Source organism: Heterodontus francisci, chromosome 43, assembly GCF_036365525.1.
Source record: "Heterodontus francisci isolate sHetFra1 chromosome 43, sHetFra1.hap1, whole genome shotgun sequence".
NCBI classification, from domain to species: domain Eukaryota; kingdom Metazoa; phylum Chordata; class Chondrichthyes; order Heterodontiformes; family Heterodontidae; genus Heterodontus; species Heterodontus francisci.
The window spans coordinates 5,940,103-5,960,232 of record NC_090413.1 but is presented as its reverse complement, the minus strand read 5'-3'; the positions used below and the strand labels follow the sequence as shown (position 1 = coordinate 5,960,232).

The following is a 20,130-nucleotide window of genomic DNA, read 5'->3' as shown; positions in this document are numbered from 1 at the left end:
CGATTCATGCACTCGGACACCCAGATCCCTCTGCATCTCAGAGCTCTGCAATCTCTCGCCATTTAGATAATATGCTTTTTTATTCTTCCTGCCAAAGTAGACTATTTCCCACTTTCCCACATTATACTCCATTTGCCAGGTCTTTGCCTACTCACTTAACCTGTCTGTATCCCTTTGTAGCCCCCTTTTGTCATCCTGACAAGTTACTTTCCTACCTATCTTTGTGTCATCAGCAAATTTAGCAACCATACCTTCGGTCCCTTCATCTAAGTCATTTATATAAATTGTAAAGGTTGATAGGTTGATGCCCCAGCACAGATCCCTGTGGCACACCACTCGTTACATCTTGCCAACCAGAACCCATTTATGCCTACTCTGTTTCCTGTTAGCTGGCCAATCTTCTATCCATGCCAATATCTTACCCCCTGCACCATGAGCTTTTATTTTCTGCAATAACCTTTGATGTGGCACCTTATCAAATGCCTTCTGGAAATCCAAGTACAATACATGAACCGGTTCCCCTTCATCCACTGCACATGTAACTCCCTCAAAGAACTCCAACAAATTGGTTAAATATGATTTCCCTTTCACAAAACCATGTTGACTCTGCCTGAATTTTTCTAAATGCCCTGCTATAACGTCTTTAATAATAGCTTCTAACATTTTCCCTAAGACAGATGTTAAGCTAACTGGCCTGTCGTTTCCTGCTTTCTGTCTCCCCTTTTTGGATAAAGGAGTTACACTCACTATTTTCCGGTCTAGTCATTTCTGAATCCAGGGAATTTTGGAAAATGAAAACGAAGGCATCAACTATCTCACTAGCCACTTCTTTTAAGACCCTAGGATGAAGTCCATCAGGACCCGGGGACCTGTCAGCCCACAGCTCCAACAATGTGTTCAGTACCACTTCCCTGGTGATTGTCATTTTCTTGAGTTCCTCCCTGCCTTCCATTTCCTGATTTACAGCTAATTCTGGGATATTACTTGTATCCTCAATAGTGAAGACTGATGCAAAATATCTGTTTAATTCATCTGCCATCTCCTTATTATCCATTATTAATTCCCCAGACTCACTTCCTATAGGACCAGTGTTCACTTTTTTAACTTTTCTTTTTTTAAATATCTATAGAAACTCACTATCTTTATATTTCTAGCTAGCTTTCTCTTGTACTCTAATTTTACCTTCCTTATCAGTCTTTTAGTCAATTTTTGCTGTTTTTTAATATTCTATCCAATCTTCTGACCTGCCTCCCATCAGAGTGCAATTATAGGCTTTTTCTTTAAGTTTGATACTATCAAGTGGCTGCTTTGTCCTTGATGGTGTTTTAGTTTCCTGAGTGTTGTTGGAGTTGCACTCATCTAGACAAGTGCAGAGTATTCAATCACACTCCTGACTTGTGCCCTGTAGATGGTGGGCAGGCTTTGGGAGTCATGATGTGAGTTACTTGCTGCATAATTCCCAGCCTCTGACCTGCTCTTGTAGCCACAGTTCTTGGATGGCTAGTCCAGATCAGTTTCTGTTCAATGGTAACCCTAAGGATGTTGATCGTGGGGGTTTCAGCGATGGTACTGCTATTGAATGTCAAGGGAAGATGGTTGGAATCTCTCTTGTTTGAGACGGCCATTGCCTGGCACTTGTGTGGCATGAATGTAATTTGCCACTTATCAGCCCAAGCCTCAATCTTGTCCAGGTCTTGCTGAATATGGACACAGACTGCTTCAGTATTTGAGGAGTCGCAAATGGTGCTGAACGTTAATTAATACAGAATCATTCGTAGCATTTCATAATGGCTTATTATTGACATTGTTTAAAATTCTGCCATTATTGGCTACATTTATAATGAGCCCATATTGGGCTAATTAACAGAGGCCCATTATTGGCACCATTTAATATGAACTCACAATTGGCACGATTTATTCCGGACCCGCTATTTCCAACATAATTACAGCATTTTCACGTGTAATTAGTTCAAAAACGTTCTGATTTATATGATTCTTAATGCATATAGATTGGGTGGTTTGTTTATTTTTTGGTCTCCAGAATCATTAATCCTAGGGGAGCCTACACTTTTCCATTCTGCAGCTTCCTAGAATAGATACATTCTGCTGCAGAGTGTTCTGTCAGGGATCTATTCTTTTACTCTTATCTCTTCTCCCATCTGGCCAGCAAATTTTAAGCAGATTCCCACCCAGACTCACAGCACAGAATTTCATGTCTTGTGTCTGGGATTGATCAAGCCCATGGAAGGGCTGCAGCTTAGCGCTGTGATTAGATCAATGTACGTTCTGCAGCTTACAGCTACAGGGCATTTGGCCTAACCAGTCCGTGCTGGCATTTATGCTCCAATTGAGCCTCCTGCCATGTTCCTTCAGCTAAATCTATCATCATAACCTTTTATTCCCTTCTCCCTCATATGCTTCTCTAGCTTCTCCTTAAATGCTATTTGCTTCAACCACTCCCTGGTGTAGCGAGTTCAACATTCTCTCCACTCTTTGGGTAAAAAGGTTTCTTCTGAATTCCCTGTTTCTCGGGTGACTATCTTATATTGATGGCCTCCAGTTATGCTCTTCCCCACAAATGGAAATATTCTCTCTCTATCCAGTCTACCAAAACCTTTCATAACTTTAAAGACTTCTATTAGGTCACCCCTCAGCCTTTGTTCAAAGGAAAAGACACCCAGTCTGTCAATCTTTTCCTAATGTGTATACCCATGCATTTCTGGTGTCATCCTTGTAAATCTTCTCTGCATCCACTCTGGTGCTTCTGTATCCTTTCTGTAATATGGTGACCATAATTGCACACCAGTGTGGTTTAACCAAGGTTCGATACAGGTTTAGCATAACCTCCCTACTTTTTAATTCTTTCCCTCTTGGAAAAAAAAAGCCTAGTGCTTAGTTTGCTTTTTTTATTATCTTGCTAATCTGTGGCCAACTTTTAGTGATTGATCTGTTTGTACTCTGAGGTCCTTTTGTTCCTCTACCATACCCAGACTGTACCTTCCAAGTCTAACCAAAATGTACTACCTCGCATTTATCTATGTTAAACATAATTTGTCAATTATTTGCCCATTCTGCAAGTTTATTAATGTCCTTTTGTAATTTGTTGCAGTCCTCCTCTATTGACTATCCCCCAATTTGGTGTCATCTGCAAATTTAGAAATAGTGGTTTTGATTACAAAGTTAATGTAAATTGTGAATAGCAGTGGTCCCAGCACTGATCCTTGTGGAACACCACTTCCCACCTTCTATCACTCTGAATAACTCCCCTTTACTCCCACTCTCTGCTTTGTCTTGAAGCCAGCCAGCAATCCATTCTGCCATTTTCCCCTGACTCCATGTTCTCTGACATTATTCATTAGTCTATTATGGATACCTTATTGAAGGCCTTTTGAAAATTTAGATGACTTACATCTACTGCATTACCATTGTCTATTCTCTCTGTTACCTCAAAAAATTCAATGAGGTTGTCAAGTAAGACTTTCCCTTTTGAAAGACATGATGACTACTCATTGTTATATTTTTCTTTTCTAGCTGTTCTTCTGTTCTCCCCTTTAGTAGGATTCCATTATTTTTTTCTACCACCGATGTTCAGTTGACCAGTCTATAATTCCCTGGGCATGTTCTATCCCCCTGCTTAAATATAGGAATTAAATTACATATCTGCCAGTCCTCTGACACTACGCTCTTTTCTATTGAATTATTAAATCTGTGTTGTAATGCCTTTGCTATCTCTTCCCTGGATTCTTTTAAAATGTGTGGATGCAATCCACCTGGACCAGGGGCTCTATCCTGAGTTTGATTAGTTTATTCAATACATCTTTTTTGTACTTTAAATATCCCTTTTTACTTTACTGTGGATCAGTCCAGTGGAAGGGCTGCAGCTTAACACTGTGCACCAGCTGATGTGATGTTACTTTAAGACATTTTATGCTGTCCAAGCAATGCTGCTACAACACTCTGTGCCAGCCAGTGCGCTCAATTATTCTATTTCCTCTGCAGCCTTATGTGTGAGAAACGGATCTTTGAGACCGTAAACACCTCCAATCATCCATTCCTGGTCAATCTTTTTGCTTGTTTTCAAACTCCGGAGCATGTATGTTTTGTGATGGAATACACAGCTGGTGGGGATCTCATGATGCACATTCATGCTGACGTCTTCTCAGAAACCAGAGCTGTGTGAGTACCAGCAGTTCAAACATTTTGTTTTTTCACTTTCTCAAAGTTATAAACTTTAACCTATAGTAAAATTAAGTAGCATGGTTTAAAATGGAATTAATTCTTAAAGACCATTTTAGAGATGACTAGCTAATTGTGGCATGTGTAAACATGTAACATGGGTACGGCCATTTATCTTGCTAAATTCCATAAAAAGGGCGAAGTGGTACATTTTGGTAAGAAACGTGAGGAGCGACCCTATAAAGTAAATGATTTTAAGAGGGTATGGGGAGAGAGATCTGGTGATGTATGTACAGAAATCTTTGAAGGTGGCAGGACAAGTTGAGAAAGCTTTTCTTAAAAAAAAAAATACATGCCAGATCCTTGGCTTTATAGGTAGAGGCACAAAAGCAAAGAAGTTGTGATGAATCTTTATAAATCACTGTTTAGGCATCAGCTGGAGTATTGTGTCCATTTCTGGGCACTATACTTCAGGTTGGATGTCAGGGTTTTGGAGAGGGTGAAGAGGAGATTTACTGGTGTGGTACCGGGGTAAGAGGTTTCAGTTACCTGGAGAGACGACAGAAGCTGAAATTGTTCTCTGTAGAGGATAGAGGTTAAGAGGAGATTTATAGAGGTGCACAAAAATATGAGGGCATATTTATGGAGTAGAAAGGGAGAAGCTGTTTCCAGTGACAGAAGGGACAGTAACCAGAGAGGACACAGATTTATGGTAGATGGCAGAAGAACCAGAGCAAATGAGATTTTCTTTTTAACTCAGCGAGTTATGATGAGCTGAAAAAGTGGAGGAAGCCGATTCAATTGTAATTTTCAAAATGGGAATTGGATTTCTACTTAAAATGGAAGAATTTATAAGGCTATGGGGAAAGAGGAGGAGTGTGCGACTGATAGCTCTTTCAGAGAGTTGGCATGGACACGTGAGGCTGAATAACCTTCTGTGCTCTGATTCTACGTTGAACAATTTCCCTTAACTCTTTGAAGACTGCAGTGGGTATTGCACTAAAGGAGACCTTAAAAACAGACCAGAAAGTTGTGTGCTGAGAAACATCTGTATTTTTGTAGATTACTTAAATACCTTGAGTAAGCAAAGTTAAATGACAGGTAAAAGTGCATAGTTAGCTAACATTTATACATGTGACAAACTAGGACAGGAAACCATCAACTACTTAGGTTTACATCAGTAGTAGGAAAATCAGAAACCCTATAATTATAGATGAAGTAAATTACTACTTGGAAGGGAATAGCATGAAAAGAGATACATCAATTGGCATTTGTCTAACCTGATAGATTTTGTGAGAGGATAACAAGGGATGTGGTGGATGTGATGTATGTGGAATTCCAGAAAGCATTCAGTGTAAGTTTTACATAGGCCCTTACTTGCTCAACTTATGCTTAGTCACAGGGGATGGTGGCTATATGGAGAGGTGACCAAAAGGCAGCAAGGAAATGGTTTTGAACAGTGGCCGTTTTTCAGACTGGCATCTTTGACTCGTGCCCCAGGATTTGAGTTTGAGACCCCATTTGTACACTCTATACCTCTACTGTGATCTCTCTCACTCTATCTAGCAACCATACGTACTTGATTTGTACTTGGACATATCGGGGTGTATATCAAAGTTAGTTTATGATGCCACTTCTCAAAGCAGTGAAAGAACTGTGGGCTTTAGACATGCAGATACGCCAACCTTGAAAGTGGGTCAAAAAATTATGTTGCTGAGGAAAGTAAGGGTGGCAATAGCAGAGACTCTGGCCACAATGTTCCAATCTTCTAATCCTCAGAGTATGGGGGCGATGCAAGAGTACTAGAGTAAAAACAAGAAATGCTGGAACCACTCAGCAAGTCTGGCAGCATCTGTGAAAAGAGAAGCAGAGTTAACGTTTTGGGTCAGTGACACTTCATCGGAACTGGAGGATTGCTAATGTTAAACTCCTGTGCAAAATACGTAATGGGGATAAGCCAGACAAGCTAATCAGCCTAACATCACTGATGGGAAAACTTTGAGACAGTAATCAGGGACAAAATAGTCACTTGGAAAAACATGGGTTCAGTAATGAAAGCCAGCATGCATCTGTCAAAGGCATGTTTGACTAACTTGATAAAATACCATGTATCATAAAATATCATAAAATACCATGTAATAAACATGATAGCAAAAATGAAACCCATGGGATTAAAGAGGAAGTGGCAGCATGGATACAAAATTGGTTAAGAGACAGAAAGCAGAGAGTAGTGCTGAGCAGTTGTTTTTCAGACCGAAGGGAAGTATACAGTGATGTCCCCCAGGGGTCAGTTTTGGGACCACTGCTCTTTTTGATACATATTAATGACTTGGATTTGTGTATACAGAGCATAATTTCAAAGTTTTTAGATGACAATTTATGATGACAGAACTGTGAAGTGGTGCATTTTGGAAGGAAGAATGGGAAGAGTCAATACAAATGTAATGGTACAATTCTAAACCATGCAGGAAGAGAGGGACCCACGTATAGAAGTCATTGAAGGTGACAGACCAAGTTGATGGGGCTTTTTAAAAAAAAATAAAACCATACAGAATCCCTGGCTTTATAAAGGTGAAGAGTACAAAAGCAAGGAAATTATGCTGAATCTTTATAAATCACTGGTTCGGCTTGAGCTGGAGTATTATGTTCAATTCTGGGCCACTTTAGGAAGGATGTTGAGGCCTTGGTGAGGATGCACAGGAGATTAGATGCACTCAGCATCTTTCTCTGGCTGACATCCTGGGATTGCATCTGTGCCGACAGTGGCCTCACTTTCTTGATTTTCATACTTCATGAGCACCATGTCATAAATGTGATTCTGTTTCCCTGCCTAAATATGTAGTAACCCCCTGTACCCCAATTCCCCTTAAAAGCTATGACTCTTAACATGACTTCAGTTATGTGGTGACTAGGGAAGCTGGAAGCATTCTTCAAATAGGGAAGGTTGAGGGATGATTGAATAGAGTTCTTCAAAATTATGCAGGGTTTTGTAAAGTAGATAGGAAGAAAGAGTTTTTTTACTCTTAGCATGATTAGTAATCAGAGGACATGGAGTTGAATTCATTAGCCAAACATCCAGGGGAAGGCAAGGCAATGAGAAATTTTGTATGTAGTGAGTTTTTGTGATCTGGAATGTGCTGCCTGAAAGGGCGGTGGCAGCAGATTTAATAACTTTCAAAAGGGAATTGGATAAATAATTGAAGGGGAGAAATTTGCAGGGCTTTGGGGAAAGAGCAGGAGGAGTGGGACTAATTGGATAGCTCTTTCAAAAAGCCAGCATATGCACGATAGGCCAAATGGCCTTCTGTGGTGTATTATTCTATATTTATTAGAATGGTTCAAGGGATGCAAGGCTTTCAGATATGTGGAGAGGCGAGAGAAGCTGGAATTATTCTCCTTACAGCTGGGAAGCTTATGGGGAGATTTTATAGGAGCGTTCAAAATCATGAAGGGCCGCAGGATCAGTGACCAGAAGAGACAGATTTGAGATAATTGGCAAATAAAACAGAGGTGAGATGAGGAGAAATTTTGTGCACAGCGAGTTATGATCAGGAATACGCTGCCTGAAAGGATGGTGGAAGCAGATTCAGTAGTAACTTTGTAAAGGGAATTGGATATATGCTTAAAGGGGAAAATATGCAGGGCCATAGGGAAAGAACAGAGGAGTGTGACTAATTGGATAGTTGTCAAAGAGCTGACACTCTGACATGATTGGCCGAATGGCCGCCTCCTAGCTGTAAGTTTCAATGAGAAGTGGCAAATGGGGTTTTGGCTCTATATTGAGATGGATTGAATACAAAAGCAAAGATATCCTGATAATTCTGCATCTGGAATACTATTGCAGTTTTGGTCGTCTCACTGTAGGAAGGGAAGTGCCAGGGAAGGAGGGTCCAAGTTGGGAATGGGAGAGGAGAGCAGCCAGGGCTGTCAAACAGTTAAGGGGAGATTGACACAGGTGGTCAAAATGATAATAGAGACAGCCACTCTCACTGCTGGGTAAAATGAAGAGGCCCTGATCTCAAAATAAGCAGCAGCTACAGTTAGGGGGATATTAGAAAAAACTTGTTCATGTAAGGAGTTATGGATTGTGGAAGAGTTTGCCACAAGCTGAGATCAGTGCTGGATTGAGCTTGTACAAAGCACTGAAAAATGTAATGAATAATTACTTGAAGAATAGAAATGATAATGGGGAGAAAGCAGGAAAATTAGATCTTGGGATGGACTTAAATTCAGAGAAGGCAAGAGGGGCCAAATGGCGGCCTCCAGCGTGAAGTTTCTGTCCATGCATTTTGTACAACTTAATTCCCTCGTCGGTCACAAAGTTCCATTTCGATTGTTAGGACAGTTTGCTGGTAATGGAAGAATTTGTTTTTGTTCCAGTATCTGGGATAAGCTAGTTACAGAACATTCTAGAGCACGCTGTTGCTTATTTATATTACTTGGAACAAAATGGGCTTGCCAACACTGGTTGGTCGTATTCCTGGAGGTTTAATCAGTTTTTAATGTTCCTATGATTCCTTCTCCTGAGTTGCTCACAGTGGTGTCCAGGAGATTTATCTTCAATTCCAGGAGATTCCAGACAACCCTGGAGGGTTGGCAACACTCATTCCAAACCTGGAAAAGACATTAAATATTAAGTCAGTTTGTATTAACTGTACTCACGATCCACCTTGGACTATTGATAGCCCAACTTCCTTTCATCTCAGGCCCTTGGCAGACTTGCTGCCTCACATGCCTCTGGGCCTTTGTTCGCATCTTGCTCAATCAGAGGATGAAATTCAGTGCTCTTTCCTCTGCCTTTTGTGCTCACTAGCAAACGGAACGCTGTTTGGGGAGCAGAGTTATCCCAGTTTCCATATAGCAAATGACAGGGGCCCAATTAAAGTTGAAAGATCAATTAAACTATTAATCCTTAGTTTTATTTAGGCTCTTTAGAGATGTTTCAGGCCTCCACTTGACCACTGTTGTAGATTATTTGCAACTGGAGTTCACCAGATAAGGAATTGTGGTGACACATGCTGTGTTGAGCTTTGATGGGAGTTACCCAGGTGGCGCATGACAAAGCGTAAGTGAATAACAATCTTGGAGCTTTCCATTGTGACTGTTATTAATGAGGCAGTTCTTTGATCCAGACATCCCAAAATGAATCCTTGCTGCTTAAATCAGCATGTTGTTCAGGCACATTCAGTGGTAGCAGGTGTGTCATCACAAAACCGAGAGTTTAAAATACCTGATGCCACTTTAGTTTTAGAGTTTTAGTTTTAGAGATACAGCACTGAAACAGGCCCTTCGGCCCAACGAGTCTGTGCCGACCATCAACCACCCATTTATACTAATCCTACACTAATTCCATATTCCTACCACATCCCCACCTGTCCCTATATATTTCCCTACCACCTACCTATACTAGGGGCAATTTATAATGGCCAATTTACCTATCAACCCGCAAGTCTTTGGCTGTGGGAGGAAACCGGTGCACCCGGAGGAAACCCACGCAGACACAGGGAGAACTTGCAAACTCCACACAGGCAGTACCCAGAATTGAACCCGGGTCGCTGGAGCTGTGAGGCTGCGGTGCTAACCACTGCGCCACTGTGCCGCCTTTACCAGAATCAAACATAGAACATGACAGCGCAGTACAGGCCCTTCGGCCCTCGATGTTGCACCGACCTGTGAAACCATCTGACCTACACTATTCCATTTTCATCCATATGTCTATCCAATGACCACTTAAATATAGAACATAGAGCATGCTTTGCTGTTCGAACTCTGCTTTCCTTGCGGTTCACAACAGTTTTACAGGGACATAGGGAGGTAGCATAGTGGTAATGGTACTGGACTAGTAATCGAGAGGCCTGGACTAATGCTGTGGAGGTATGAGTTCAAATGTCACCAGTGGGGCGATTTAATTTCAGTTAATTTGTAAATCTGGAATGGAAAGCTAATCTCAGTAATGATCGTGAAACTGCTATCTGGTTCACTAATGTCCTTCAGGGATGGAAATTTGCTGTCCTCATCCAGCTTGGCTTACATGTGACTCCAGACCCACAGCAATGTTGATCACTCATAACTGCCCTCTCAAATAGCCTAGCAAGACACTCAATTGTGTCAAACCACTACAGGCAAGTCAAATAAGAATCAAACCGGATGCACCACCCAACCTAGGCACCAGAAATGACAAAGATACACCCTGCCCAGTTGACCTTGCAAATTCCTCCTCACTAATATCTGGGAACTTGTGCCAAAATTGGAAAAGCTTTCCCACAGACTGGTCAAGCAACAGTCTGACATAATCATACTCACCAAATCATGCCTTATAGCCAATGTTCCAGACTCCTCCATCACCATCCCTGAGTATGTCCTGCCCCATGGCACACATTGTAAAGAAGTGGGGGGGGGGTATAAAGCATAATCACTTCAAATCAATCAGTACAAGTACCCAGTGAAATCGGCCATTGGTTTTTGACCCAATTGTCATTCTCTAAACAGCCTCCAGAGTGTTGGGTTTTTCCATTGGCTAGTTATTTGGGACTAGAAAATACAAATCAGAATTACAACCCGTGACATGCTGTGCCCATAAGTCTGGTACCAAAAGTAACTAACGTACAACAGACTTATCGGGTGTCATAAGCCTGCTGTCATCCATCTACTTAGTTTTGGTTAATACGTGAGTGCATTAGGCTACTGTATCACTTTCAAGTGACATGCTTTTCTTTTCTCCCTTCAACGTGTCTGAGTAATATCATTTGTTCATTGTTCTTTACTTGAGAAACCAGGGATATCATTCATTTCCTTCTGATCCTTTTAACCTTTTGGTTCATCTTGTAGGTGGTTCAATTCATACTGTCGCATTCCCATTCTGCCTCAAGGCTATCTATCTAGCCTTATTGCCATTGCATTTCTCATCTCTTACCACAAAACTCAGGTTTTACAGTAGTCAGCAATGTTTGTTTCAGACCAGCCCTGTTCTTGTCCTGTGTGCGACCCCTTGTAACCCCTACTGCAGAATTAGTTTTAACGTGTTTATATACGTTTTACGGTAGGAAATACTTATTTGCGCTATTCTACCTGGTAACCTATGCTTCAGAAGGATTGCTCGATAGGCTGTGAAATGCTATTCCAAATGAGAGGTGAGCACCCTACCCATTTTGCACTGCAAAATTACAGTCGGGGTGCTATGTATGTCATAGTACCCCAATCTGCATATACAGGTGATCTCCCGACTGGAATAGGAGGGTTCTCCAGTCACCTGACAGCCTGTGTAAATGGTGGAGAGCAAGGAACAGTCGATACACCTTTCCTACATTACAACAGTGACTACATTTCAGAAGTACTTCATTGGTTGTAAAGCACTTTGGGATGTCTGATGGTCATGACAGGCACTATATAAATGCAAGTCTTTTATTTGTTTTTTATGTCGAAGAGACTTAGTAGTTGGCAGGAAAAAAGACAGAGGCGCAAGGGGAGAGCCAACTGTGCAACAGCCCCGACAAACAAATTTCTCTGCAGCACCTGTGGAAGAGCCTGTCACTCTAGAATTGGCCTTTGTAGCCACTCCAGGCGCTGCTTCACGAACCACTGACCACCTCCAGGCGTGTATCCATTGTCTCTCGAGATAAGGAGGCCAAAGATGTACAAGACCAATTAGATAATCAATTGTCTGGAAAATTCTGTTCCTTTTATGTATGCATTTTATTTTTTGAATTGGTGACGGTTTTATATTTTCAGGGATACAAGCTTAGCTCATGTACTCTCCCGTCATTTAAACCTTGGAACCTGGTAACATTCTGGTGAATTTCTGCTGCACTCTTTCTGAGGCCAATATCTCCTTTCTAAGGTGCATAAGCCTGAACTATACTCAGAACTCCAGCTGTGATTTAACCAAGGGTTTGTATGACTGCAGCAACATTTCATCTCCTTTATATTCTGACCTTCTAGATATAAAAGTTAGTATTCCAGTTGCCTCTTTGATTATTTTCTGTCCCTGTCCATGACATTTTAATCTGTTTACATGAGCCCCGAAATCTCTTTGGACTTCCAGGTTTTCACCATTTGCCCACTCAAACGATCAATCTCTATAACTTTTTGCTCCTTTGTACACTATTTACCATGCTACCAATTTTTGTGTCATAGGCACATTTGGATATATGGCTCTCTCTTGTTGTTTCAGTCAGTCAAAAATACAGAGACTAGTTGAGGCCCCAGCACAGTTCCTTGGTGGGATACCAGAAGTCACTGCCTTCCAATTTAGTTACATAACCATTATCCATAGCCTCTATCTTCTGCCGCCTAACCATTCTGTTAAGCAGGAAGTCCATATAAACTACATCTATAGACATTCATCTGTCGAGTACATAGTTGCTTTCTCAAAAAATTAAATGAAGTTTGTTCAAAATGACCTACCCTTTACATCCTTAGACTTGCCAGCAATATTGAACCTATGGAATAAAAGCAAAAGTGGCAGCATGGATATGATAGGAGACAAAGAGTAGTGTTGAATGACTTGTTTTTCATACTGGAGGATGCTATAAAGTGGAGTTTCCCAGGGGTCGGTGTTGGAATCCCTGTTTTTCTGGATATATATAGTAATGACCTAGACTTACAGGGCGCAATTTAAAAATTTGCAGATGACACTTAACGTGGAAGTGTTGTGAACTTTGAGGAGAATAGTGATAAATTTCAAGACGACATAGACAGACTGGTGGAATGGGTGGACACCATGATAGGTGAAATTTAATGCAGAGAAATGTGAAGTGATGGGTTTTGGTAGGAAGAATGAGGAGAGGCAATAGAAAAATAAATGGCACAATCCTAAAGGGGGTCCAGGAACAGAGTGACCTGGGGATATATGTGCACAAATCGTTGAAGGTGGCAGGACAGGTGGAGAACGTGGTTAAATAGGCATATGGGAACCTGGGCTTCATAAACAGAGACAGTACAAAAACAAGGTAATTTTGTGGAACCTTTATAAAACTCTGGTTATCCCTCAACTGCAGTATTGTGTTCAATTCTGGGCACCACACTTAAGGAAAGATGTGCTTAGAGAAGATGCAGAAATGTTTTACGAGTGTGGCTCCAGGATTGTTATGGAACCACCTTAATAGGCTGTAAGTGAAGGTTACTAGAGGGAGTTATGGGTGTAGCCTGACCGAGTGAGACATGTGTTGGTGGGCTCCTGTAGTAGCTGCGTACAATAGTTCATATACCAAAGGACCAAGTAATATATATATTTTTTTACTATTCATTCATGGGATGTGGGCGCCACTGGCTAGGTCAGCATCTATTGCCCATTCCTAATTGCCCTTGAGAAGCTTGTGGTGAGCTGCCTTCTTGAACCGCTGCAGTCCATGTGAGGTAGGTATACCCACAGTGCTGTTAGGAAGGGAGTTCCAGGATTTTGACCCAGCGACAGTGAAGGAACGGCGAAACAGTTCCAAGTCAGGATGGTGTGTGACTTGGAGGGGAACGTACAGGTGGTGGTGTTGACATGCATTTACTGCCCTTGTCCTTCTAGTTTGTAGAGGTCACGGGTTTGGAAGGTGCTGTCTAAGGAGCCTTGGTGCGTTGCTGCAGTGCATCTTGTAGATGGTACACACTGCTGCCACTGTGCGTCGGTGGTGGAGGGAGTGAATGTTTGTAGATGGGGTGCCAATCAAGCGGGCTGCCTTGTCCTGGATGGTGTCGAGCTGCTTGAGTGTTGTTGGAGCTGCACCCATCCAGGCAAGTGGAAAGCATTCCATCATACTCCTGACTTATGCCTTGCAGATGGTGGACAGGCTTTGGGGAGTCAGGGAATGAGTTACTCGCCGCAGGATTCCTAGCCTCTAACCTGCTCTTGTAGCCATGGTATTTATATGGCTACTCCAGTTCAGTTTCTGGTCAATGGTAGCCCCTAGGATGTTAATAGTGGGGAATTCAGCAATGGTAATGCCTTTGAATGTCAAAGGGAGATGGTTAGATTCTCTATTGTTGGAGATGGTCATTTCCTGGCATTTCTGTGACACGAATGTTGCTTGCCACTTATCAGCCCAAGCCTGGATATTGTCCAGGTCTTGCTGCATTTCTACACGGACCGCTTCAGTATCTGAAGAGTTGCGAATGGTGCTGAACATTGTGCAATCATCAGCGAATATCCCCGCTTCTGACCTTATGATTGAAGGAAGGTCATTGATGAAGCAGCTGAAGATGGTTGGGCCTAAGACACTACTACCCTGAGGAACTCCTGCAGTGATGTCCTGGAGCTCAGATGATTGACCTGCAATGACCACAACCATCTTCCTTTGTGTTCGGTATGACGTCGACCAGCGGAGAGTTTTCCTCCGATTCCCATTGACTTCAGTTTTGCTCGGGCTGCTTGATGCCATACTCGGTCAAATGCTGCCTTGATATCAAGGACAGTCACTCTCCGCTCACCTCTTGAGGTTAGCTCTTTTGTCCATGTTTGAACCAAGGCTGTAATGAGGTCAAGAGCTGAGTGGCCCTGGCGGAACCCAAACTGAGCATTACTGAGCAGGTTATTGCTAAGCAAGAGCTGCTTGATGGCACCTTTGATGACACCTTCCATCACTTTACTCATGATTGAGAGTAGACTGATGGGGCGGTAGTTGGCCGGATTGGACTTGTCCTGCTTTTTGTGTACAGGACATACCTGGGCAATTTTCCAGATTGCAGGGTAGATGCCAGTGTTGTTGCTGTACTGGAACAGCTTGTCTAGGGGCGTGGCAAGTTCTGGAGCACAGGTCTTCAGTACTATTGCCGGAATATTGTCGGGGCCCATAGCCTTTGCAGTATCCAGTGCCTACAGTCGTTTCTTGATATCACGCGGAGTGAATCGAATTGGCTGAAGTCTGGCATCTGTGATGCTGGAGCCTTCAGGAGGAGGCTGAGATGGATCAGTAACCCGCCACTTCTGACTGAAGACTGTTTCAAGTGCTTCTGCCTTAGCTTTCGCGCTGATGTGCTGGGCTCCCCCATCATTGAGGATGGGGATATTTGTGGAGCCACTTCCTCCAGTTAATTGGTTAATTTTCACCATCATGCATAGAGTCGTACAACGCAGAAACAGGCCCTTCGGCCCACCACATCCATGCGACCATAATGCCTATCTATACCAATCCCACCTGCCTGCATTAATTCCATATCCCTCTATGCCTTTCTCATTCAAATACCTGTCCCGATGCCTCTTAAATGTCGCTACTGTTCCTGCCTCCACCACCTCCTCTGGCAGCTCATTCCAGATACACACTATTCTTTGTGTGAAAAACTTACTCCTTTGATCCCCTTTGAAGCTCCTCCCTCTCATCTTAAATCTATGCCCTTTAGTTTTAAGTCACCCCTACCATGGGAAACAGCCTCTGGCTATCTACCCTATCTATGCCTCTCATAATTTTATATACCTCTATCATGTCCCCTCTCAGCCTCCTTCGTTCCTGGGAAAACAGACCCAGCCTATCCAATCTCTCTTTCTAACTCAAGTTCTCCAAACCAGGCAACATCCTTGTGAATCTTTTCTGTACCCTCTAGCTTAATCACATCTTTCCTGTAGTGCGGTCGACCAGAACTGCACACAGTACTCCAAATGAAGCCTAACCAATGTTAAGTACAACTGTAACATGATGTCCCAACTCTTGTATTCAGTATCTCGGCCGACGAAGGCAAGCATGCCATACGCCTTCTTCACCACCCTGTCTATCTGTGTTGCCACTTTCAGGGAACTATGTACTTGCACCCCAAGGTCTCTCTGCTCAACAACACTCCCCAGGGCCCTGCCATTCACTGAATATGTCCTGCCCTGGTTTAACTTCCCAAAATGCATCACTTCATACTTGTCTGCGTTAAATTCCATTTGCCAATCCCTTGTCCACTTTCCCAGTTGATGTATATCCTGTTGTAACCTTAGACAACCTTCTTCACTGTCCACTATACCACCAATTTTGGTGTCATTTTCAAACCTACTAATCATGCCCCCTACATTCACATCCAAGTCATGAATCTATATGACAAACAACAGAGGGCCCAGCACCGATCCGTGTGGCACACCACTGGTCACCGGCCTCCAATCGGAAAATCAACCCTCCACTACCACCCTCTGCCTCCTATCGCCAAGCCAATTTTGTATCCAATTTGCTCGCTCACCCTGGATCCCATGTGTTCAAACCTTCTGGACCAGCCTACCATGCGGGACCTTCTCAAAGGACTTGCTAATGTCCATGTCGACAACGTCCATCGCCCTGCCCTTGTCAATCCTCTTGGTCGCCCCCTCGAAAAACTCAATCAGATTCGTGAGACATGATTTCCCACGCACAAAGCCACGCTGACTATCCCTAATCAGACCATGCTTTTCCAAATGCACAGAAATCCTGTCTCTCAGAATCCCTTCCAATAACTTTCCCACTACTGATGTAAGGCTCACCGGCCTGTAGTTTCCTGGCTTATCCCTGCTGCCCTTCTAAAATAAAGGCACAACATTAGCTATCTTCCAGTCTTCCGGTACCTCACCTGTGGCTAACGATGATACAAAAATCTCTGCCAGGGCCCCAGCAATCTCCTCCCTTGCTTCCCATAGCATCCTCGGATACACCTGGTCAGGCCCTGGGGATTTATCCACCTTAATGCACTTCAAAACCTCCAACACCTCAACTCACTAGCTTCCGTGACCTTCTCCACGGTAAATACGGATGGGAAATATTCATGTAAGACCTCGCCCATTTCCCGTGGCTCCATACATAGATTGCCACACTGATCCTTAAGGGGACCTACTCTCTCCCTAGCTACCCTTTTACTCTTAATATACTTATAGAATATTTTAGGATTCTGCTTTATCTTAGCTGCCAGGGAAATCTCATGGCCCCTTTTCGCCCTCCTAATTTCCTCCTTATGTATAGTCCTACATCCCCTATACTCCTCGAGGGACTCGCTCGATCCCAGCTGCATATACCTGACATATGCCTCATCTGAGAGACTACTACTTTGGGTCCCACCCCCCTGCAAGACTAGTTTAAATCCTCCCGAGTAGATTAGATTAGAGATACAGCACTGAAACAGGCCCTTTGGCCCACCGAGTCTGTGCCGAACATCAACCATTTATACTAATCCTACACTAATCCCATATTCCTACCAAACACCCCCACCTGCCCCTATATTTCCCTACCACCTACCTATACTAGTGACAATTTATAATGGCCAATTTACCTATCAACCTGCAAGTCTTTTGGCTTGTGGGAGGAAACCGGAGCACCCGGAGAAAACCCACGCAGACACAGGGAGAACTTGCAAACTCCGCACAGGCAGTACCCGGAATCGAACCCGGGTCCCTGGAGCTGTGAGGCTGCGGTGCTAACCACTGCGCCACTGTGCCGCCCAAAGTAGTGTAGTGTAGTGTAGAGTAGTGCTAGCAAACCTCCCCGCAAGGATATTGGTCCCCCTCCAGTTTAGATGCAACCTGTCCTTCTTGTACAGGTCATCTCTGACCAGACCCTCAATATCCCTAGTCAACCAAGGTTCCCTATACTTGCCAGCCTTGCCCTTCCATCTAGCAGGAACATGCCGGCCCTGAACTCTTCCTATCTCACTTTTAAAAGCTTCCCACTTGACAGACGTCCTTTTACCTGTAAACAGCCTCTCCCATTCAACTTTTGAGAGTTCCTGTCTGATGCCATCGAAATTAGCCTTCCCCCAATTTAGGACTTCAACCTGAGGACCAGTCCTATCCTTTTCCATAACCATCTTGAAGCTAATAGAGTTATGGTCACTGGTCCCAAAGTGCTCCCCCACTGACACATCAACCACCTGCCCATCCTCATTTCCTAAGAGAAGGTCGAGTGTAGCCCCTTCTCTAGTAGGGCCATCCACATACTGCTTCAGAAAACTATCCTGGACACACTTAACAAATTCTTCCCCATCTGATCCCTTAGCACTAAGGCAGTCCCAGGGAAGTTAAAATCACCTACTATTACAACCCTGTAATTCCTGCACCTATCTGTCATTTCCCTACATATATGCTCCTCAACTTCCATCTGACTATTGGGGGGCCTATAGTATAATCCCATCAAAGTGAATCACCCCTTTCTTATTTTTAAGTTCTACCCTCGCTGGACATTCCCCCCAGGATATCATCTCTAAGTACTGCCATGATGTCCTCCCTAATCAATAGTGCAACTCCCCCTCCTCTCTTACCTCCACCTCTGTCACGCCAGAAAGAACGCTACCCCGGAACATTGAGCTGCCAGTCCTGCCCATCCCGCAACCACGTTTCCGTAATAGCCATAATATCACAATCCCATGTACCGATCCATGCTCTGAGTTCATCTGCCTTACCTGTAAGGTGCCTTGCATTAAAGTAAATGCAGTTTAGCCTACCAGACCTTCCACGCTTCCTCTCCTGCCCCTGCCCGGCCTGCCTACTGGACTTGCTTGCTTTAATCTCTACATTTGCCCCAACTATCTCATCTGAGAGACGACTACTTTGGGTCCCACCCCCCTGCAAGACTAGTTTAAACCCTCCCGAGTAGTGCTAGCAAACCTCCCCGCAAGGATATTGGTCCCCCTCCAGTTTAGATGCAACCCGTCCTCCTTGTACAGGTCACCTCTGCACCAGAAGAGATCCCAATTATCCAAGTAGCTGAAGCCCTCCCGCCTACACCAGCTCTTCAACCATGCATTCATTTGCCTAATCCTCCTATTCCTACTCTCACTAGCATGTGGCACAGGAAGTAATCCTGAGATTACAACCCTCGAGGTCCTGCTTTTTAACCTTCTGCCTAACTCCCTTTGCAGGACCTCATTTCTCTTCCTGCCTATGTCGTTAGTACCAATATGGACCACGACCTCTGGCTGCTCACCCTCCCCTTTCAGAATATCCTGCAGCCGCTCCGAGACATCCTTGACTCTAGCACCAGGGAGGCAACATACCATCCTGGAGTCTTGTTTGTGGCCACAGAAACGCCTATCTGCACCCCTTACGATAGAATCCCCTATCACTATCGCTCTTCCAACCCTTTTCCTCCCTTGCAGTGCCCTCTGTGGTGCCACGAACTTGGCTGTTGCTGCTTTCCCCTGGAAGGTCATTCCCCCCAACAGTATCCAAAGTGGTATATCTGTTTGAGAGGGGGATGGCCACAGGGGACTCTTGCACTACCTGCCTGTGCCTGCTACACCGTCTGGTGGTCACCCATCTCTTTTCTGCCTGTGCAGCCATTACCTGCGGTGTGACCACCTCACTAAACGTGCTATCCACAATGTCCTCAGCATCGTGGATGCTCCACAGTGAATCCACCCGCAGCTCCAGCTCCGTAATGCGGGTAGCTGCAGCTGGATACACTTCCTGCACACATGGTCACCAGGGACACTGGAAGCGTCCCTGATTTCCCACATAGCGCAGGTGGAGCAGATCACGGGGCTGAGCTCTCCTGTCATGACTTACCCTTCGGTTAATTAGTTACTCCCTTAATTAAAAAATACTAATTATACTAGGGGCCTTGTTCTACCCACTCCAATCTAAAGTCCTTAAAAAAAAACACTTTAGTCGTACTCACCTTATCACCAGAGGTTTCATTTTCAACAAAAAAAAACTTACCCTTTTTTTAAAGATATTCTAACAGCTGCTACTCATCAAGCAATCACCTTGCAGCTCTCCTGTGATGTCACTGTTGGCTTTTTTTTTCAGAACTCAGACGCGCTGTCATTGCACTTTTTAAACACCGCTGGTCTCACTCAGTCCTCCTTTCCCGCTGCTGCTGCTCTTTTTAAACACCGCCGGTCTCACTCAGTCACCTTCTTTCTCGCTGCCTTTCTCACATTCACAGCTTGATGTGGCAGATCTGATCCATTGGTTATGGGATCGCTTAGCTCTGTCTATTGCATGCTGCTTACGCAGTTTGGCATGCAAGTAGTCCGGTGTTGTAGCTTCACCAGGTTGACACCTCATTTTGAGGTATGCCTGTTGCTGCTCCTGGC

At 43.8% G+C, this 20,130-nt stretch overlaps 1 protein-coding gene across 1 annotated transcript in view; it reads left to right on the top strand.

The window, feature by feature from the left end:
• pkn1a (protein kinase N1a) overlaps window positions 1–20,130 on the top strand; it is a 242,454-nt gene that overhangs the window by 165,997 nt on the left and 56,327 nt on the right. Inside the window, exon 16 of the mRNA XM_068020838.1 lies at window positions 4,000–4,176. Within this exon, the coding sequence (XP_067876939.1) occupies window positions 4,000–4,176 (177 nt within the window). The remainder of the gene's footprint in view (window positions 1–3,999; window positions 4,177–20,130) is intronic.